Source organism: Sceloporus undulatus, chromosome 5, assembly GCF_019175285.1.
Source record: "Sceloporus undulatus isolate JIND9_A2432 ecotype Alabama chromosome 5, SceUnd_v1.1, whole genome shotgun sequence".
In the NCBI taxonomy this organism is placed as follows: Eukaryota; Metazoa; Chordata; class Lepidosauria; order Squamata; family Phrynosomatidae; genus Sceloporus; species Sceloporus undulatus.
In genome coordinates, this window is record NC_056526.1 from 179532544 (window position 1) to 179554461 (window position 21918).

Consider the following 21918-nt stretch of genomic DNA (forward strand, 5'->3'; position numbering starts at 1 on the left):
GTGCGGATGCGTGTAAACGTCTACGGATTTGCTCCGAAGTAAGGGCGGCTGGTGGTGCAATGATTTGAGCGTTGGACTAGAGTCCTGGGTTCAAGTCCTCCCTGGTCTAGGGAAACCCAAAGGGCGAGTCACACACTCTCAGCCTCAGGAAAAACTCTTAGGGTCTCCATAAGTCGGAAATGACTTGAAAGCACACAACAACAGCAACGACAACAACAACAACTGAGTTCAACACAACTGGAAAGAAACGATCGCAAAAATAATTCGTTCTTAACGTCTTCGGAAGCGAGAATTAGGTCAAGTTGAGCCGCGATCATCTTTATTTCCCGTTTTGTCTTCAATTTATTCCCAAAATCGGTCTGAAGTCGGTTTCGTTTCTTTCTTCCCTAAATTTCTCCCCCCCCCCCAAATTACTTTTGTTGAGGCAGAAAGAGAAGGGGAAAACAATTCCCACAATCTTTGCTGAAAACGTTCCTCCTTCCAAGTTTTATTGGCTTTTAAAAGCATTTCTGTCGGATGAACGGGGAATAATTACCATTTTAATCTGTCTGGCATTCCTTATTTGTATGTAACGAGGCAGAGGTGAACGTTATTCCTTTCCTAAAGGAAAGGAAGGCGTTGATCCTTGCATAGGCTTTCCCCTCCGACTTGAGGTGCATTTGTAACGGGAACTACTCACAAGTAAATCCAACTGCAACGCGTTAGATCTTGATGAAAAGTTCCGTTTTACAGTATTTTAAAAGCTTTTTGCTTTCGCTTTTCTTTCATTTTCGGAAAAAGGAGGCAGCGAATTTGACATTTTAAATGCATGCCTTTTGGGGGATTTAAAATCCTTTTTTGGGGATTTAAAATCTTTTTAGCGGAACTAACGTTGTTCTTTTGTTTTAACGGCAAAGTCGGGTTCCTCTAGTTTTTGCGACGTATTTAATGTACCATTCATGGAATCTATTTTATATTATTTATTACAGTATGTATTCTATTTTATTATATATTCCATACTAATACACACACACACACATATAAATCAGGGGTCATTTATTGTCTTTTGAAACGGCTCTAGCAAATCTTTAAATAGCTGGGATATTTTCTAAAAACGAGTCGTTCCTTCTTTTCTTTTTCGCCTTTTCCTTCTGGACAGATTTTGGCAACCGAGCGGGAATGCGAACTCGGGTATTTAGTCATTCTTTCGGCTATGATCCGACTCATATTTCCCCCCAAAATCCGGATTTCCAAGCGGATTTCCAATCGTGAATGTAAAAAGAGTTGATAGCGGACCCGCTTTGCATGCCTTTCCCGTTGCAGATGTTTTTCTCTTCTCTGTTGAACAACGACACAAGAATCGGAAAGATGAGTCGGGAAGAAACTCTTCTAGATCGTGGCCACACAACCCCAAAAACCCACAAAAAACCCTACAAATCCGAAAGATAGTTTCGTTCGCGCGAAGCCCTTCCGAGGGAATCACGCGTGCCCTTCCCACTGCTCTTCATTTACTTGTAAGTGTATTGGTTTCAATGTATGTGTGTGTTTGTGTGTGTGTGTGTCTTACACAACACACACACCACACACACACACACACAAGTAGTGAAATACAGTAAATGAAGACGGAAGAAAACAGCCTGCACACACACACAGAGTTTTGTTGGTTTAATTCCACACACACACACACACCACACACACACGGCTTAATAATTATTCCCCATTCATCCAGTGAAGTACTTTTAAGGGCTAATAAAACTTGGGGGAGGGAGGTTTCAGCAAAGATTATAGATATTATAGTGTGTGTGTATGTATATTGTGTGTGTGTGTATAATAAGATTATGTGTATGTATATTATATGTATGTATATAATATGTATATGTGTGTATATATATATGAAGTGTATGTGTTGTATATGTGTGTTGTGTGTTTTATGCTATATATATTATGTATGTGTATGTTATATGTAGTGTGTGTGTGTGTGTGTGTGTTATATATTATATATATATATATATATATTGTGTGTGTGTTATCAACCTAAAAAAACTGTATCTTCTCTTTTTCTTTCATGACCTTTTCTATGACGTATAATATATATATATCTATATATATATATATATATATTATATATATATATATACATACCACACACCATCTGTCTGTCTCTGTGTTGCAGACCAGGGCTCGATCCTGCTGGACAAGGACGGCAAGCGGAAGCACGCGGCCCACTTCTCCGGGCAGCAGATCTTCGCTTGGAGAAGAACTTCGAGCAGACAAGTACCTGGCGGGGCCTGAGAGGGCCAGGCTGGCCTATTCGTTGGGCATGACTGGAGCCAGGTCAAGGTGAGCCTCCTCCTCCTCCTCTCCTCTCCTCCTCCTCCAGCACCTCGCCCTCCACTTCAGTTTCAGGCCCAAGAGGGATGCCAAAAGGGCCTCCCCTTTCTGCATCCACACTGGAGAAATAACCCGGTTTGTGCACCGCTTTAACTCTTTTTCCTGGCTCAACTTGGCTATGGATTCTGGGAATTGGAGTAGGTTGCACTGTGTCTTTGTATAATGCAACACACACACGTGTGTTTGTGTATGTGTGCATTGTGTGCACGAAGTGTGTATATATTTATTTATATATACACACAAATTATGCACAGTTGTATTTATATGCATATATACATACATACCCACGTGCATATAGATGTGTTTATGTATGCTATATATACATGTATATTTATTCACAGTGTTTTGTTATGTATTATATTATATATCTATATACACATATACACGTACATATGATGTATGTATAGTACACACACATAGTATATGTTATGTATGCATATTAGTTCCGCTCTGGGCCCCACAACAAACCCAACTCCCAGATTCCATAGCCTTGAGCCAAAAAAGAGTAAGTCGGTTGTGCCAACCAGGTGTCCTCCAGTGTGGATGCAGCCCAAGGAGGCTCAATTGTCTTCACTCTCATTTCTCATTTCTTTCCCATTCCAAATTTGCTAATACTTTCCTCGTTGCAAACAAGGTAAAAGTCAACTCAGACTTCTTCCAGGGGAAATATATATTTAGGACTGGAGGCAAATCCGAGCAGTGTGTGTTTGTTGAGTGTGAGTGTGAGGTGTGAGAGTGTATGTGGGAGGGTTTAACATCCATTTTTTAATGGTCTCGATCCACAGCTCGTTAAGTTTACTACAAGAGGAGACTTTAACCAGTCGGGTTGACCGATCTGGAGTTTCCTGGTGAGTAAGCCCCACTTGTTTTCAAACCCGCCTCCACGGATAAGAAGAGGCTCTTCTACCTTTGGTAAGAAACTAAAAATGGAGTGGAAACATTTGTGGCAGTCGTTAAAAGGACGCTAAGGTCCCGATCTCTTAGATCCCACTGAAAGGCCTCTGAGTAGAGGCACATAGGGTTTCACGCTTACTAGGGCATCAGTGGTGCTTACTCCCCAATTCAACAGGTTTAGGGATCGCAGGATGGAGTTTGGCATGGCTGGTGGACTCCACTTTAGTTGCTGGATGAAGCCACCCAGATTCCAGTTCTGCACTGGACTCAATGGGAATCCGTCTGGAGATTATTTACAGTCCCACTCTCTCAGCCTCAGAGAAGGCAGTGGCAAACCGTCCTTGGAAAACCCTACGGTAGGGTGGCCCTATCTTGGAATGACTTGAAGGCACACAACAACAACAAAACCCTGCTGAGAGCCCACTTAGTGCAGAGGTTTGAGCGATGACTCTGAGGACCAGGGTTCAAAGTTCCCTTTCTGTCACACTCTCTCGCCTTAGGGGACTGCAATGGCACACCCCTTCTGAACAAATCTTCCAGGAAAAGTCCTTGGTAGGTTCTCCTTGCTGTTGTTGAGTTGTCAAGTCAACAACGACTTAAGAAGAGAGAGACCTCAAGTCATGCTATGCTCAGCCATGCTCCAAAAATCTTGCAGACTCTTTGATACATCCATCTGGATGAGCTCTTTCTCTTCTCCGCACTTTTCAAATCAGTTCTTTCCTTCCTTTCTGCTTCCTTCACTGTCCAGCTTTCTCAACCATACTATAGAAAAGGAAATAGGATGGCACTAGACCATCCTTACTTTAGATCCAGTGATATATCTTTATACTTCAGGATTGTCTGGTCCCCAAGGTCATCTTAAGAAAGGGCTTGAAGGCACAGAACACACAACAAACAACAAACAACACAACTATTTGTTGGTTAGTCTTAAATCTCTCGAAGTTTTAGGACCCCTTCTAGGCTAAATATTTTATTAGCCTTCACTTTCCTATATTAGAGATCAGGGATGGAGTGATGGAGTGGACTCTTAGGTCCAAAAACACACAATAATTCAGTTTATCACTTTAACTGCAGTAATTGCAGTTCTAAACATACTTATCTGGGAGCTTGTCCCTTTTTTAAAAACACTCATATGGATTTACTTCTGAGTAGAAAAAAACGAAGCACCGTCGCCTCAGTAAGCTATGAAGCCTGCAGTTCCTAGGCAAAATTAACAGGGAAGGATTCCAAGACATAGCCGTGTTAGTCTGCAGAAGCAGTAGGTAAAGAGATCTGTAGCACCTTTCAGACTAACTGATGAAAGAAGGAGTTGGCAGCAGGAGCTTTCGTAGCTTCACGGGAAGAAGTTCAATTTAAGGCCTTCTGAGCAGGAATAAATAAGAATACACTAAAAAATAATAATATTGTGGTGTTTGACACTGCAAGTCCAGTCAAAAGGGGTATTTTTTGCATCTGGTTTTGCATCTATTTTGCACAAACTGGGGAATATTATGTATTTGTAGAAAAGCTTTACCAATCCAATTCCAGAAAATGCACTTAAATTTCCAGATCTGGAGGAGTTGTCTGTCTGTCTATCTATCTATCTACTATCTATATTATCATCTATCTATCTATCTATCTATCTATCTATCTATATCTATCGTTATTTGTGGAAAAGTGTTACAAACCCAGTTCAGAAAATGCATTTCAATTTCTAGATCGGAGGAAGTCTCCATTATATATATATTATATATATATTATATATATATATGGGAGACATCCTCCGATATAGAAATTGAGTCATTTTCTGGAATTGAATTTGTAACACTTTTCTCAAATCTGTCTATCTCTTTGCCATCTATCTGTTCTATCTATTTGCTTTGCCATCATATTTCTCTTGCCTGGCTTTAAGCCCCTTTGAATTCAGGGGGACTTACTTCAGTCCACAAACAACCTATTAGTTGGTTGGTCTTTCCAAACAAACCCCAGACTTTTGTGACACTCATACTTACTAGCATTTGCTTCTATACCTTCCTATATTATATAAATGCAGCCATGAAGGGGACTCTTTAGTTCATCAAAGTTTAACTGCAGGAAAGGTGTCGTTTAATTGAATTGCATTATTATACTGTAATGTTAGTCACACATATTCAGGGGGGACTTTGCAAGAAGTGAGGGCTTTCCTATAACTAGTGCTGTCTGGATCATGTCCATTTTGTCTGGCTGTTCTCAGTAATTTTGGCTCCTCTCATCCTCTGGAATGAAAAGGACATTTTTTTATTCCCCTGGGAAGAGAAGTGAGTTAACGAGAGGCATGAAAGTGGTGAGGCTTTTTTCACAAAAGCCCCCTCTTTCCATGCATTGATATCAATGGATGATAGGGGATCCTGGTCAAATGGGGATTTTTAGGAGGCAGTATTATCTGTTTCAACCTTTCTTTCCAACTCTCCAGACAAGCCTTTGCAAGCCAAAGACTTTGCAGATGATCTGTGATCTGGAGACCCTATTTTGTCCCTGGAAACGATGTGAGAGAGGCTGCAAAATGAATGAGGGAGGCTTCTGAATAACAGGAAAACAAGAAACCCCGACCTGATGATGTGGGCTGGATCCAGGTTGAGTTTTAACCTAGTTGTAGGCCCAGTGGGATCAATGGGTCAACTTCAACCATAGCGAACAAACTATTTATATTACATTTATTATTTATTTCATTTCGATGCCCCTTTCTTCAGAAGGGATCCAATTACAATAAAAATTTAAAACAGTTAAAATCATCTAAAACAGTATAAAATGAGATAAAAAGTATCAAAAGTTAAAAGCGTAACTGAAACACCATTAAAAACCCCCTGGTTTGATTATATATTATGGTTTTATGGGTTACTCTGAGCATGACTAATTCTGATCCTCATCTCTCTCATCTCTATCATCATCATCCTTCATCTATCTCTTATCACAGTCTTCAGAAATATGTGAAAGGCTTTTTGGATAAATGATTCTTGAAATACTTGATTGTTTTATTTTTTTTTTTTTTTTTTTTTTTATTATTTTTTTGTTTATATTTTTTTTTTTTTGTTTCTGTTTTTTTATTTTCCCCTGTTTCGTCACCTTTTTCCCTTCTTTTTCTTTTCTTTCTTCTTCTTCTTCTTCTTTCTTTTTCTTTTTTAATTCTTGTATATTTTTGTTATGATATAAATAGCTCAAGCTGGAAACGTTTTGGGTTTTATTCTGTTTAGTGTTCTATTATCTGTAACTGTTTTTCCTGCTCCCACTCCTAAAAATGTTTCTACGTATTATTTATTATTATTAGAAAGGTCTTTATCTTTCATAAAGTTAAATTCCCTATTCCGACTTCAACAGAACTTACTCCTAAGTAAATGTATATGGAATATTAGTCTGTGGGAAAAAAAGTTGCCTTCTCCTGGTTTCATTGACTAAGGAATAATAGCTAATAATAATAATTAGTGCTATTTTTTATTTTTTAATTTTATTATTTTATCCAATTTTTATTAGCTCTAATAATAATTAGCATATTTTATTAGCCTATATATAATACTAATAATAATTTCCTAATATTTCCAGCTTGGCCTTTGCAATAATGTTCGATTGTTACTTATTCTTTTGCCGAAAAAAGTTTGATGCTTGACGAAATTTTACTTTACTTCTTATATATTTTATATATATTAGGATTAGCGAGAGAGAGAGAGAGACCTTCTGAATTCTCTCAGACTGTATAAACGTTTAGATAAACAGTAATTATAACATTAAAAAAACCACCATGAAATGATATCTATTTCTATTAAAGTTTGCTTTTGAAGGAAGTTCCACTGCTTCCAAGAAGCTTATCGTCCAAACTCGATACAAGTCTAGGTAAAACTTTTACCTGGAGTAATTTTTATTGCAGAGCCGAGTGTGTAAATGGTTTGAGCCTTGGATCTGACTCTCAGGATTTGAATCCAGCTCAGAGATGGAAACCCACTGGGTGACCTTGGGCAAGAAGTCACATTCTCTCAGCCTTAGGGGAAGGCAAAGGCAAACTCCCTCTGAATCTGGCCAAGAAAACCCTGTGATAGGTCCCCATAAGTCAGAAACGACTTGGAGGTACACAACAACGAAACTAAAGCAGTCTTTCGGTGGAACTCTTCTTCTTCATCACATTTCAAATGGAAAACATCCAGGGGTTGCTGTTGTGTTGGCCATTTAACAACACAAACAAAAATCCATCAGTGATTCCTCTATTGGCCAACCTTTATTGGCCAAATATACTTACAACAAGTATATTTGAAAGCTTGCAACAAGTGCCTTTCAGTTGGCCAATAAAGGTATCATTGATGGATTTTGGTTTCTATTTCCAATGGGTTTATTTTCTTCCTGACTGTTTTCTCCACTGGTCAGTTCTCACAACTACACATATAGGAATGGAAAATAGGATGGTATCGATATAGTTGCTGTAGCTGTATATATATCTATATAGTTGTCTGTCTGTCTGTCTCTCTATACAATACAATTTTATTGCAGTTAACTGGACTTTCTCCTGCGTAAAGATGCAGAAATTCTGGTTGCATGTTTCCATAGGATTGGCACCATCCTGCCAAACAAGCTTGCAAATAATAATAATAATAATAATAATAATAATAATAATAATAATAAGAGTGTTATAACATCAGGCAAGGTGTTACAAACCAAACAGGAGAAAAATTAGAGATGTTAGTAAGATGCCTGCATTTTGTTGTTTCTGTCCTTAGTTAAGATGGCATGGGGAGGGTATCTTTATCAGGCTGGCATATCATTTTTCTTTAACCCTCCCCCTGTTTGGATTCGCAGACCTAAGAGGCAGAGTCTGAATGTGTCACTGAATGACACATAAGAGGGGTTAATAAACTAAATGCACAGAGATGGAGATAGTTTCAGGATGGAGATAGGGGCTTGTCTGGAGGAAAACAAATTAAAAGGAGAAGCGAAAGGGAATAGAAAAGCAGATAAGAAGGGAACTCGGAAGAAAAACTAAATAGAAGGTAGACCAGTCAGTGAAGAAAAGGGAGGTATTTTTTTTAATGATTCAGTTCACAGGTTTTATTCAAAAGATTGTTCTGGTCACTAAGATTTAGTGTATAGGTCAACACACACACACCTGTGTATATTGTATGTGTGTGGTTGAATATAGTGTGTAAGGGGGGGGGGATGAGGGCATTGCCCCCCATATGAATTCTGACCCCATGAAATCTTCCTTCATTGCTTAAATTTCTAGCATTTCAAAAGGTGAGTCTATGAATTCCTGCCCACCCTGAGCTCTTGCATTTTCTGCCTTTTCATTTCCTTGAGAACTTTGCCTGCTGTTTTTCTTGGGATGCTCAAACTGTCTTTCTAAATACAGGTAAATGCAGAAGTGACGTTTTAAGTTGCTAGAAACCAGTTGCTAGAAATTTGGGTCTGAAGAAACTTTTTTTTGGGGGGGTGGGGGTGGGGAACTATAATTTGTATTTGGGAAGCAGTGGCCCCAATTTGCCCCAACATTCAGCCACACTTCTGCCAAAATCCAATCCAACTGGGACTAAAAGTGTAGTAACCCACCTGTCTGCCCAAAAGGCAGTCCGTACTGTATATACATCATTGGAACTCGAAGCAGCCTTTCTGCAGGAAGGCCGCCCTGTTAATAAGGGATAAAGTGCCCAAGAGTTAGCATTGGGGCACTTTTTAATTACTTTTTTGGAGGGGGAGAACTCTTTAGACAATACTGTAAAGTTATAAAGGTACTGTCTGTCACTCTTGGGTACCATCCAGCCCAAGTGAAATATTTTTGAATGTTCCTGGTTTCAACAGAAGAAACTTGAAGTGGTACTTAATAAGTGGTATTGAAAAGTCCTTAGATTGTCACCTCAGTGATGACAGCTGGGCTATCTAATTGTGGTTCCCACTCTACAACCTTCTTTTTGTTGTTACTGTGTGTCTTCAAGTAATATCTGACTTATGGCAACCCTAAGGCATACTTATTGGGGGTTTTCTTGGCAAGAAGTGTTCAGAGGAGGTTTGCCACTGCCTTCCTCTGAGGCTGAGAGAGTGTGATTTGCTCAAGATCACCCAGAGAATTTATGTGGCCAAGTGGGTATCTGGGAACCCTAGTCCTGGGATGTATCTGGGGATCCTAGTCCAACACTCCAACCACTGCAGCATGCTGGCTTTCCTATAACCTTCTTTATGGCATAGAGTTGGGGAAAGGGGAAACCGTTTGCAACCCCGAAGTCCCTACAGTCTGAACTTTGATAGTAGGGAGAAAAAAGAAGTCAGTCAACAGAAGGGATGAGTCTGAAAATGCAGTTATACCCCTTTTCTATTCATGTTTACTCAGAAGTAAGTCTCACTGATCTGAATGGGTCTTGCTCCTTAATGAGTGAGCATGGGGTTTTGCATTAAAGCATGGGAGGGAACTTGCATTAAAACTGGGATAAAGGCTGATATTTGAAGACTATCTAACTGGGAGGAAGCCTAAAAGTGGGACCTTTTTAGAATCAGTTTAGGAGTACATTATGAGCCAGCCTTTCCTATTAGTGATAAAAATGTCTGGGAATTGTATTGGTCTACTGAGAATACAAACACGTTTAGGTAACTGCACTAAACCCTCAGCATCAAACATGCTTTGCTGGAAGGAGAGATAACATTATATTAATATTTGACATCCTGTTAGTAGCTGGTTGTTGTTGTTTTTTACAGAATCCCTCCATTGTTTGAAGGAAAAAAGGAATCATTTATACTTATTATACAATAAGTATAAAATATAAATAGAGCACTATGTTATAATAGCTTTGAAGCAGCCACAATAATTATGGAACAGATAACAGTTAATGAAACAAATGTTGTCACGATGGGCAGACATATGATAATAGTTTCAAATAATCTTTAATGATAATGGTGGCCATGCTATGACTGTTCATTACTATTAATTATCCCTTTGAGGCTTTGGTATTCAAATGTATTTTTGTGTACTTTTTGGTACTCAGGAGTATTAATGATACAGTAACAAAAACCAGGATGACAGTAAGTAAGGTTTGGATGCATTTCACACTAGGCATGAAATCCTGTATTGAGTTATATGTGAGCAAGTTCCACTGAATTCCCCAAGACTTGCTTCTGAGTAGCCATGTGCAGGGTTTTGTAGTATGAATATGAATGTCAACTTAGTTGATGAATTAATGCATTAAAGTAATGGCTACAGATGTAGCCATGATTCTATATATGATGGAAAGACTATTAATAATGCTGATTGTGGTAATAAAAAAGGTGGCACAGTCTCAATCTCATTTGCTTGGAAGCAAATCCCATTGATTTCAGTGGAATTTACTTCCTGGAGTTGGAATCAGCAAATATGCCTGTGGATGCATATAGATACTGAAAGATGCCTGGCCAGTTCAATGGACAGCCATCATCTCTATCTGAGATATTGCAAAATACTGCTTTATACAGGAATCTCCTTCTGCACAAGATCTCCCATTTTCAATGGAGGTATATGTTTGGCATAGCAAGGATCTTGGTGATCCTGGACATGCAGAACTAACAGCTTTTACTTGGTAGAAATTTTGTTGGAATTGGGTGCCCTCAAGCTAACTCCAATTTATGGCAACCCTAAGATAGTGTTTTCTTGGAAAGATATACTACGAAGAGGTTTGCAGTTGCCCACCTCTGAGGCTGAAAGGATGTGGCTTGGCCAAGGTCACTCTGGGGGTTTCCATGGCTGAATGGGGATTCAAACCTTGGTATACCAGCATTTTAATCCAACACTCAAACCACTTCACCATGCTCGCTCTCAGCAAGCCTACAAGAAAGAGAACACACCACTGGTAAAGTACAATAACATCCCAAATCATGATACCTTTATTGGCCCAATCAAAATGCACAAAATACTTTTAACTCCCAGGCATTCAAAGCTCCATTGGCTTCCAGCTGGTACTGTTCTGAGTTAAGATGCCATGGAGAAATATCCATGCAGGCATGTCACTCCTCCTTCTGGCTATGTGGGTATTGGGAGACAAAGCATTTTAAAGTCCAAGAAATAAAAATTAAATACCATTAGCAACACAAAAAGATACTTCCTTTGAGATCCAGGATGCCTCCACTGCTAAGTTCTCTTTAAGTACCTAATAATAATAATAATAATAATAATAATAATAATAAACCTGTGGTAGATCAGACCCAAGAGCCATCTGATTGGGCATTCTGGTCCTACATTAGCTAACTAGATGCTTATGAGAAGCCCAGATCTGCTAAGGTTGGACTTGCAAACTCAGAGCAGTGGCTTCCATGATGGAGTCTACCCCCACCCCCCTAAAAAATAATAATGCAGCCTTCCTATTTTCCTATTACCTTCTACCTTGTTGTTCTTGTGTGCCTTCAAGTCGTTTTGACTTATGGTGACCCTAAGGCAAACCTATTACAGGGGTTTCTTGGAAAGTTCCTTCAGAGGGAGTCTGCCATTGCCATCCTCTGAGGTGGAGAGAATGTGACTTGTCCAAAGTCTCCCAGTAGGTTTTCATGCTTGAGTGGAGATTTGGACCCTGGTGTCCAGAGTCATAGGCTCAAACCACTACACCGCACTGACTTTGCCTTCTATCTTACCAAGTATTAAGATCTTTTCAAATGAATCATGTCTTCTCATGATACAAAAGTTTGATAGCCTCAGTTTAGTCACTTTGGCTTCCAGAGAAAATTCAGGCTTGATTTACTCTTAGACCCATTCATTTGTCATTTTAGCAATCCATGGTATCCATAAAGCTCTCCTAGCACCACATTTTAAATGAAGTGATTTTCTTCCTGTCAGCTTTCACACCCATACATGGAAATAGGAATTATTATGGCAGGGACAAGCCTGACCTTTGTATTCAATGATATATTGAATATTGGGGTAGTAAACAGCCACCTTAACAAGCAACCATTCTGTAAGGCGCACTAAAAGGAATGGGAGGTGCCATTACATTTTCTTCCATTTATTTTCATGTGCCTTGTGTCTGAGAAAGCATCAGTGCTTTCAAAGTCTCTTGATGTGATAACAAAATACAGTTACTGTATCTCCATCGCAGGTATATTACAAAACCATAGAGAAAACATCATATATATTGTAAAGTCATATATATCTTCTAGAATGCAACCTCTTAGAAGAAGTATTTCCTCTGTGTGCAAGAGAGAATGCTTCTAAAGCAATATCTGCCACTCACTGTTTTTCTAATATTTGTGTTTGCAGTAGTTATCTTTTAAAATGGGAAACATGCCACTGGTTAAGTTGCAATCAACTTTTTAATTGATCAGGGCAATTGATTCAATGGGTGGGATCTAGACTTAATCATGCTTAGAGGTGTGTGTGTGTTTATGTAGAGATGCATATGTGCCTTCAAGTTAACTGTGGATTTATTAATTTCATAGGGTTTCTTAGGCAAGGAATACTCAGAGGTGTATTTGCCAGTTCCTTCTTCTGAAATATAACATACAGCATCTGGTATTCATTGGTGATCTTTGATCCAAGTACTAACCAGGGCTGACCCTGCTTAGCTTCCAGGATCAGACATGATCTGGTACCTTGCATAGTGTAGACCCACTAAAAACAATGGGGCTTAATGTAGCCATATCTAACTTGTCTCCTTGATTTCAGTGGGCCTGGTCTAAATTTTACTAAGCCTGGAAACAACTTCATGATTTTAGCTAATACATACTGAATCATAGAATCATAGAGTTGGAAGAGACCGCAAGGGCCATCCAGTCCAACCCCCTGCCATGCAGGAAATCCAAATCAAAGCATCCCCGACAGATGGTCATCTAGCCTCTGCTTAAAGACCTCCAGAGAAGGAGAATCTACTACACTCCGAGGAAGTTTGTTCCACTGTCGAACAGCCCTTACTGTCAGGAAGTTCCTCCTGATGTTGAGATGGAATCTCTTTTCCTGGAGCTTGCACCCATTGCTCCGGGTCCTAGTCTCTGAAGCAGCAGAAAACAAGCTTGCTTCCTCCTCAATATGACATCCCTTCAAATATTTAAACAGGGCTATCATATCACCTCTTAACCTTCTCTTCTCCAGGTTAAACATCCCCAGCTCCCTAAGTCATTCCTCATAGGGCATGGTTTCCCCCATTAACAGTGAAATAAAGGCTCATAACATGTTCAATAGCCATGGGCAGCTATGGGCAATGTTAAAGGTATAACTTTATTAGAAAGGTTCACACAGTGATTGAAAGCAATAGTAGTTTAGAAACTACTAATCCCCCCCTTTGTTTTTTCCCCACTACAGTTCCCATCAGTGCACAGCAGAATAGCCAAAAAGCTGGGAATTGCAGCCTTAACAACATCTGGTGGCCCACAGTTTGCTAAATCCAGGCTTAGCAGAGAATAAACTGGTGCCAAGGTCTACCATTCGTTCCACTAAACCAATGTGATATTTTCACTGACTCATAAGAGCTCTAAGATTTCAGACAGGGAGTCTCTCAAGCCTAAGAATTTTTCCTTAGGATGAGGAGGGGGATTGTGTGGACATCCAGATGTTGTTGGCTTGCAATTATCAATGGTGAAGAATGCTGAGAGCTATAGTTCAGCAGCATCTGGAGAGCCACATGATTTCCACCCCTCGTGTAGGGGTAATTTCTATTCATTTACTTTGATAGAATTGCTGAATTACTCCAGACCTGCTGATCTAGGAGACAATTCCATTTTAGTTGATAGAATTGTTGGATTACTCCAGAGCAGCTGGATTTAGGATCTAGGCATGTAAATTGACTTACATCTCTTTTCCCTACTCTGTTCTATGGGTTTAATGATTTTATTTATTTCATATCCCCCACCCCCCAGGAGTTCAAGGTGGTTACATCCAATTGCTAGTCCAAATTGGCATGGACTCACTGAATTAATGGGAACATATGTAGATGCATGTATCTAGTTGGGACTAGCAAATGGATTCTTTGATTGAGTCTATCCATCTGGAATGTGGTCCTCTTTTACTGCTTCCTTCTTACCTTACCAAGCATTATTATCTTTTCCAGTAAGTCATGTCTTCTCATGATATGGCCAAAGTACAACAGCCTCAGTTTAGTCATCTTGGCTTCAAGAGAGAGTTTAGCATTGGTTTGCTCTAGGTCCCATTTATTGGCCTTTTTAGCAGTCCATAGTATCCAGAAGAGGAAGCTAATAAAAAAATTAAAAGTCTAGGGCATTACTTTACTTCTTTGGTTAGCCCCATTAAATTAACTTGGATTATAGATGCTTGATAGAATGATATATATCGTGTCATGACATTGAAAGTGGGTGGGTGGTTATCATGGGAGAATCATGGGCTGAGAGGTGGGACCTTTGGCTGCATCCACACTGCAGAAATAGTGTGGTTTGACACCACTTTAAGTGCTGTGGCCCAACAAACTACCATTTTCAGAATTCCATAGCATGGAACCATGGCACTTAAAAGTGGTGTCAAACCACATTATTTCTGCAGTGTGGATGCAGTCTTTGCCTACTGCTCATGACCCATCACTCATGTGGCTGCTTTCTTTTTTGGAGCACATCCTCAAGACCACTGAATGAAAGAACTTAACCCGAAATAGAAACACTTTTAACAATGGACTCACAGATCTCCAAGCAGTCTTAGAAATACTCAGTGGCATCACCAGGGAGGTGCAGGGGGTGCGAACTGCAACAGGTGACATCCTACGCTGGGGTGATGTCACTGCTCCTCATACATCTGCCTTTGGGCAGAAATGGACTGTGGCATTTACCTATTAAAATGATAAAGAGATTGGATGAGTAGGGTGAGGCTCAGTGGGAGCAGAAAGGAAAGGCCCCAGGGTTTTTAAAATTTTATTTAAAAAATAGCTCCTTTTACCAAATTTTCACTTCAATCATATGAAACTATGTATATGTAAATGCACTGAGGCTGTGCGAATGATATTGTAGTTTAAAGATAGAACTTTAATTATGCTAGTTGTTTATGTCACAACTATTACCATGACATTTAGTGAGATGCAGGAATCACGATGAGCAACATTAGTACAAAAAAACATGACTAAAGATCATGTATGGTGTGGGATGGGAGGAGGTCTATGGGGATGGTGGTGACACCATGAGTTACTGCACTGGGTGACGCCAGCCATAATGGAAATACTGGAAGTACTTAGTTGCTTGGCCACAGGCCAGGCTCGCTATGCGATTCTGGGTGTTGTAGTCCAAACAGGTAACTTTTCCAAGCTCTGTATTTGTGGCAAGGGAGGATGATTTCCACGTAGACAGAGGATGTTTTTGTAAATGAGAAAACCCATGGGGCAGGATCTGGCCAAAGTGAAGAAATTCACATTGGCCCTACAGATTTCAATGCAAATGTAGATCACAGACTTATTGCTCTCCTTTGCAACCCAGTGTGACTTGCAGTCTTTTTCCTCGGTTGGAACTGCATTGTGGAAATAATGTAGTTTGATACAGCTTTAACTTCCATCGCTCAGTGCTGTGGAATTCTGGGATTTGTGGTTCATTTCTGTCCACTTAACCCGTTTCTTTCCCTCTTTCCCTCTGTTTTCATTTTCCACCGGGCCAGGTTTGGTTCCAGAACCGTCGGACAAAATGGCGGAAAAAACATGCAGCTGAAATGGCGACGGCAAAGAAGAAGCAGGACTCAGAGACGGAACGTCTGAAGGGGGCCTCTGAAAATGAGGAGGAGGACGATGACTACAACAAGCCCTTGGACCCCAATTCCGATGATGAGAAGATCACACAACTCCTCAAGAAGCACAAGACTGGAGGAGTTGGTGGTCTTCCTCCACATGTCCTCCACACATCAGAAAATGAGGGCTCCTCTTAGACCATGGAGGGCCAGAGAAGGACCCTTCCCTAAAGACCCCCTTGCCCACCCCTGGCCCCATCCATGGAGGACCACGACCTCTGGAGGGTGACCAGATGGCCCTCACCTCAAAGGAGGATGAGGCACTATAAAATGGAAGCCCTTCTAGGCAAAAATGGAAGCTCAACACACTCCTAGGAATGTCAATCCCTGCTTCTTAATCACGAATGAACGAAGGGTCTTCCAGGAAAAATGGAGAACCCACCCAAAGAAAAGCTCAAACCACCCCTAGAAATATCAGTCCATGTTTCTTAGTTGTGAACAGAGGACCTTCCAGGAAAAACTGAGGCCCTTCCAGGAAAAAATGAAGGACATGCCAGAAGAAAAGCTCAGCACACTCCTAGAAATGTCAGTCCACACTTCTTAGTCATGAATGGAAGACCTTCCAGGAAAAAAGGAGAACCCACACGAAGAAAAGCTCAACACACTCCCAGAAATGTCAATCCCAGCTTCTCAGCTGTGCTGCAAAGGGAGTAGGACATTGTGGGATTCCTCCTGGACAGAAGTTTGACATGGAGGACATAGCCAGGAAAAGGAGGATACATCTGGTCACCCTGGGAGTCCCCCCCCCACTCTCCCTTTGAAGGTGGCTCCCTCCAGACAGATGTAAAGAAGAGCTATTTTTCTATCCAGCAACAGAAAAAAAGGAGGGAGGAAGGACCTTCAATGGCACCCAAGCTTTGGTGGTCCAGCTGTCAGGGGCATGCTTTGCTCTTGTGTCCCATCCCCAAAATCTCCTCCGCACCCTTCTCAGTGGACTCCAGAAAAGGGGTTTGGGGGTACCAAGACTCAAATTGGGAGACAACCCATCAAAGAGCTGGGCCCCTTGCTGGCAAGAAATCTGACAGTAGTGACACTTTGTAAATACATTTAAAAACACACACACGGGACTAGAGGACTTCTTTGGACTGTGATTATGGGAAACTGTACCAAACTTTGGTTACCATTGGTTTGGGTGCGTGTGTAGAAAGAGTGGCTCATTTTGGTTTTCCTTTCCTCCTCCCTCCTCTGTGTTGCTTCCTTTAATGCATCATCCTGTATCATTTTTAGTTGGGGCAGAAGTTCCTAATTCAAAATAGTTCCTAATTTCACTCTATTTTCCCATCCAATACAGTAATCCATGCCCGAAAAAGGAGTTTAAAATGTAAGCAGGTCCCTTTTAAGTGCATCCCCCCTTTTTTTTTGGTCAGGATAACATTTAGCAAGCTTTAGAGTTACACAGGAGTCTTTCTCAGGTAGAAGGAGTGTAACAGTGGATATTTGCACAGTCCGTCCCAGTTTTTAAAGGAGAATGATGTAAATCTGGTACTGAGCACACTTACTTGGAAGTAAGTCCAATTGAAACCAGCTGGAGATACTTTAAAGTGCATCTGTAAATTACAGGCAATAGTCTACGCATTCCTGTTTATTTCCTCACAGTTGTATCTGGGTCATAGAAAATACAATTAAAAATCTTTTTTTAAAAAAATTATTGGCCAAGCATAAAGACTTGTGTTTCTTATGCCAGTAAGGTTGCTTAATTATTAGTGTGGGGCTTTAATTTAATAATAGTAATTAAAAAGAAATCCAGAAATAAACTCCAGGAGAGGATAGGGAAAAATAAAAATTAAAGTCAAACTTATCTGTTTTCAGAAATACCAGGCCCTGCTCCAAGTTTGTTATATTTGTTATGGTGAATTTGTCTGCTCAAAAATCCCCACTTTGTTCATTTGCTGCAATTGACTTTGAAAAATGTGAATTGCTGGGCTTTTGTGTGTATAAACAATGAGTATGTATATTTCTTTCTTTCTTTCTAAAGGAAGTTAATGATCATGTTGTATTGCCATCTTAACCTTTTATTAATTTATACAAAGATGTTTCGGTTTGTAAACAGAAGAAAAACCTTTGCAAGATCAGTTCAATACAATGCACTTTGTTTTTTTTTTTTAAAAAGATAGATGAATTAAAATCAGTTATAAGAAGCCTCTTGCCTGGATGATAAAGAAGGAGGGGGAAAAAAGTGGGAAGCTTGAGATGATATGGTCTCATCTGAGATTAAATAATAAAATTGGTCATTCACAATGCAATCTTCTTAAAAGAGAAGACATTCAGTATTGTTTAACAGAGCGAGTTTGAAAATAAGATGGATAGTAAAACAAATATTTGCTTCATTGCTTTCCCCTCCACTAGGAAATGCTCACCCACTTCCCTTGTGGAAACTTAATGGGGAAATACAGATTTTGTGGTGGTTTTCTTATTTATTCTCTGTTGGGTTATTTCAGGTCACTCAATTTCTGGCCATTTTTCAGAGTGGATGAAGCAAAGAGTGCAGAGAATATTATGAATATTATGCTGTTGGGAGCCAGGAGAGAAGGCCTGCCAGTGCAGTAAGGGAAAAGGGAAATAGAAAAGAAGGCAACAGAAAAGGAAAAAGAGGAAAGGAGAAGTAAGTTGAGAAAGAGGAAAGGAAAGTGGAAAAGAGAAATAGACAGGAAACTGGAAGAGGAAAGTGGGAAAGGGGGGAAGTAAAGTTAAAAACGGAAACAGGAAAATGGAAAAAATGAAGTCGGGGGGAAGCAAAAGTAGGGGGGGAAAGCAGAAAAGGAAAATGGAGAGGAAAATGGAAAAAGAATGTTGAAAAAGAGGAAAGTAGAGGAAAGGACAATAGAAATGGAGAGGAAAATGAAAAAGGAAAGGGGAAATGAAGGGAAGGGAAGAGGGGAAAGGGGGGAAATATGAGGTAGGAAACTAAAAGAATAGAAAAGGAGTGGAAAGGGAAAAAGTAGAAAAAGCAGAGGAATGTAAGAAAAGAAAATGGAGAGGAAAGTAGAGAAGTAAAAAAGGGAAGAAGGAAAGGGAAGAGAAAAGAAAAGAACAGAAAGAGGGACAGGAAACTAAAATAATATAAAAAGGATTAGAAAAGGAAGGAAGGAAGGAAGGAAGGAAGGAAGGAAGGAAAATGAAGAGAAAAATGAATAAAGAAGACAGGCAGCTGAAAAGACAGGAAAAGAAAAATAAAATAGGAAGGAAGGAAGGAAAAAGAAAAAGAAAGAATGTTGGGGTCAGAAAAGGGAGAAGGAGAAAGAAGAACAGAAGAGAGAGAGAGATACAGAAAGCAAAGGGCAAGAATGAAGTAACAAAGGAAAGGAAGAGAAGGAGAGAGAGAGAGAGAAGAAGAGGAGGAGGAGGAGGAGGAGGAGGAGGAGGAAAGGAAGAATGTTCCTGTGAAGCCAATGTGGGGCGGGTGAAGTATCAGTGATTTCCGTCTAACCAGGTTTAAAATTTCTCTTGCTTACCTCAAAGGGATTGGAGAAGCCTCCCAGGGAGATAAAACTATGACTAGGGAACTACAACAAGGCCCAGGCACCAAGTACAAAAACTTTGTTTCTGGGGAACCAGCAAGACAGCATCATAAGCAAAGTATCAGGAAATCTTACCTTAAAAACAGCAATGATACACATTTACAAATATTCCATTTATTATTATTATTATTTTCATATGGCTGTTAAAAACCATTCCTGACCATTCTGTTCTCTCTCTCTTCTGGTCACAACATCAAAAGGGAAGGATGGGATTTTGAGTGAAGGAGTATAGACCACTTGTTAAGGAGTATAGACCATTAGTGGTGCATTCAGTACTCCTCACAAAGTGTGGGCAAGGCCTCTTAAATCTGCATCTCCATTGCAGAAATAATCCAGTTTGACACCACTTTAACTGCCATGGCTCAGTGCTATGGAATCTTGGAAATTGTGTCTGTGTTTGTGTTGGGATGTGAGCTCTCTGACACAGAAGGCTAAATATCTCAAAACTACAGTTCCTAGAATTCCATAGTACTGAGCCATGGCCATTTAAGTGGTGTCAAACCGGATTATTTCTGCAATGTGGATATAGCTGAAGCTGGCTTTGAAAGGGGATTTAGCAAGAAAGTCTCCCTCTCAAGGTAGAGAGCAAATGGTAAATAAGGAAAGGTCTTGAACTCTGGCAGAGAGGGACTTCAGGAAAGGAGGTGGAAAAATTCCACATGTTCCTATGCTCACTGGGGGATTCTGGGAGTTGCTTTCCTTCAGTTGCAGAGTTTTATTTATGTCCTCCTCAGTGCTCACAAGCAATTATAGCAGAGGACGGGAAGATGTTGCTGTGCCAAAAATGGGGAATACTGATCTTCTGAATCCAAAAGCAAGTGGGAGAAGACCGTGGTGTCACTAAGGGGGTGCAGGAGGTTCAGACCGCACCAGGTGATACCCTAAGAAGGTGTGACACCACTTCTCCCCACTTTTTCCTGCTTTGGGGTAGAAAGGGGCTGTGGCATTCACCAGCATCCCCTTAAAATGCTGAAGAGATGGGGTGAGTGGGGTGAGACCAAGAAAGAAGAACCTTCTGGTTGGCTGAAGATTTACTCAAGAGCTGGACATGGATTTGCCATATCCCACAATATTATTATCGTCTCCCAGCCCAGCAGGGCCACCAAGATGATGCACAACAGAGAAAAACATTTAAAACAAGACAGAGCTGTATCTGCACTGCAGAATTAATGCAATTTGACACTTTCAACTGCCATGGCTCCATGCTATGTCATTCTGGAATTTGTAGTTAGCCTTCTCTGTCAGGGAGCTCTGGTGCCACATCACACTACAAATCCCAGGATTCCATAGGATGGATCCATGACAGTCAAAGTGGTGTCAAACTGCATTAATTTGGCAGTGTGGCAGCAGAGATGAAACCTTTAAAAATAAATTAAAATACTGATGATGGACTTTTAAAAATGGTCTATAATAGTTGTGGAACATAATTTTAAAACAAACAAAACAGTCAAAACCATTTCACCCATTTCAGGCTATATGGAGTAACACTGTTTCTGTCCTCCAGAAATTCAAAAAGGATACAGTCAGCTTAATTTCTCTTGGGAGAGAGTTCCACAGTCAAGGTGCTTCGATAGAGAAAGACTTGTTGCATAAACACACCAGCTGAGTGTCATGAGGTGCTGGGCTGTGCAACAGGGCCTCCATTGAAAATCTCAGATTTCAGGCAGGTTTATATGGGAGGAGGTGGTATTTCAGATATCCTGGCCCCAGGTTGTTCAGGGTTTTATAGGTCAAAACCAGCACCTTGAATTCCAGGAAACTGGAAAATGGTGCAATTCTGGGCAAAATGGTATTATATGGTGTCTGAGTGCACACTTGACACCAGTCTGGCTGGTGCATTTTGCACTAGCTGCAACTTCTAAACACTTTTTAAGGACAGCCCCACATAGAGAACATTTGTTGTTGTGTTGGTTTATGACATGACAACCTTAAGGTTTTCCTTATGAAAGTCAGCATGGTGTAGTGCTTTGAGTGTTGGATTACAACTCTGGAGACCAGGGTTTGATTTCCAGCTCGGCCATGGAAAACCACTGGGTGATCTTGGGCTCTCAGCCTCAGGGGAAGGCAATGGCAAATCTCCTCTGAACAAATCTTGCTAAGAAAACCCCACGATAGGTTTGCCTTAGGGCTGCCATAAATCAGAAACGACATAAAGGCACACAACAACAAGCTTTTCTCTAATCCAGGTATCATGGGGGTTTCTGGAGCTGAGTGTGTGTGACTTGCTGAAGGTAACCTAGTGGGTTTCCATGGCCAAGTGGGGAACTGAACCCTGATCTCTAGGTTCATAGTCCAACACTCAAAGTATTACACTATGCTGGTTCTCTTATAGAACAGTGTGTGTGTGTGTGTGTGTGTGTGTGTGTGTGTGTGTGTGTGCTGTGTGCCTTCAAGTCATTTCTGAGTTATGGCAACCAATGTGCCAAAGAGTGCTGATGCCTCACAAAACGACAAATTCCAGAACTCTGTAGGATGGTGCCATGGCAG

General features: G+C 40.4%; 1 protein-coding gene across 1 annotated transcript in view; it reads left to right on the plus strand.

The window, feature by feature from the left end:
* The window catches only part of NKX6-1 (NK6 homeobox 1), a 21126-nt gene extending 4932 nt beyond the window's left edge, over positions 1-16194 (plus strand). The window contains 4 exon segments of the mRNA XM_042470198.1: positions 2153-2249; positions 2251-2313; positions 9720-9726; positions 15788-16194. Of these exon segments, the coding sequence (XP_042326132.1) occupies positions 2153-2249; positions 2251-2313; positions 9720-9726; positions 15788-16051 (431 nt within the window). The 3' untranslated portion in view covers positions 16052-16194.
* Positions 16195-21918: the final 5724 nt, after the last annotated feature.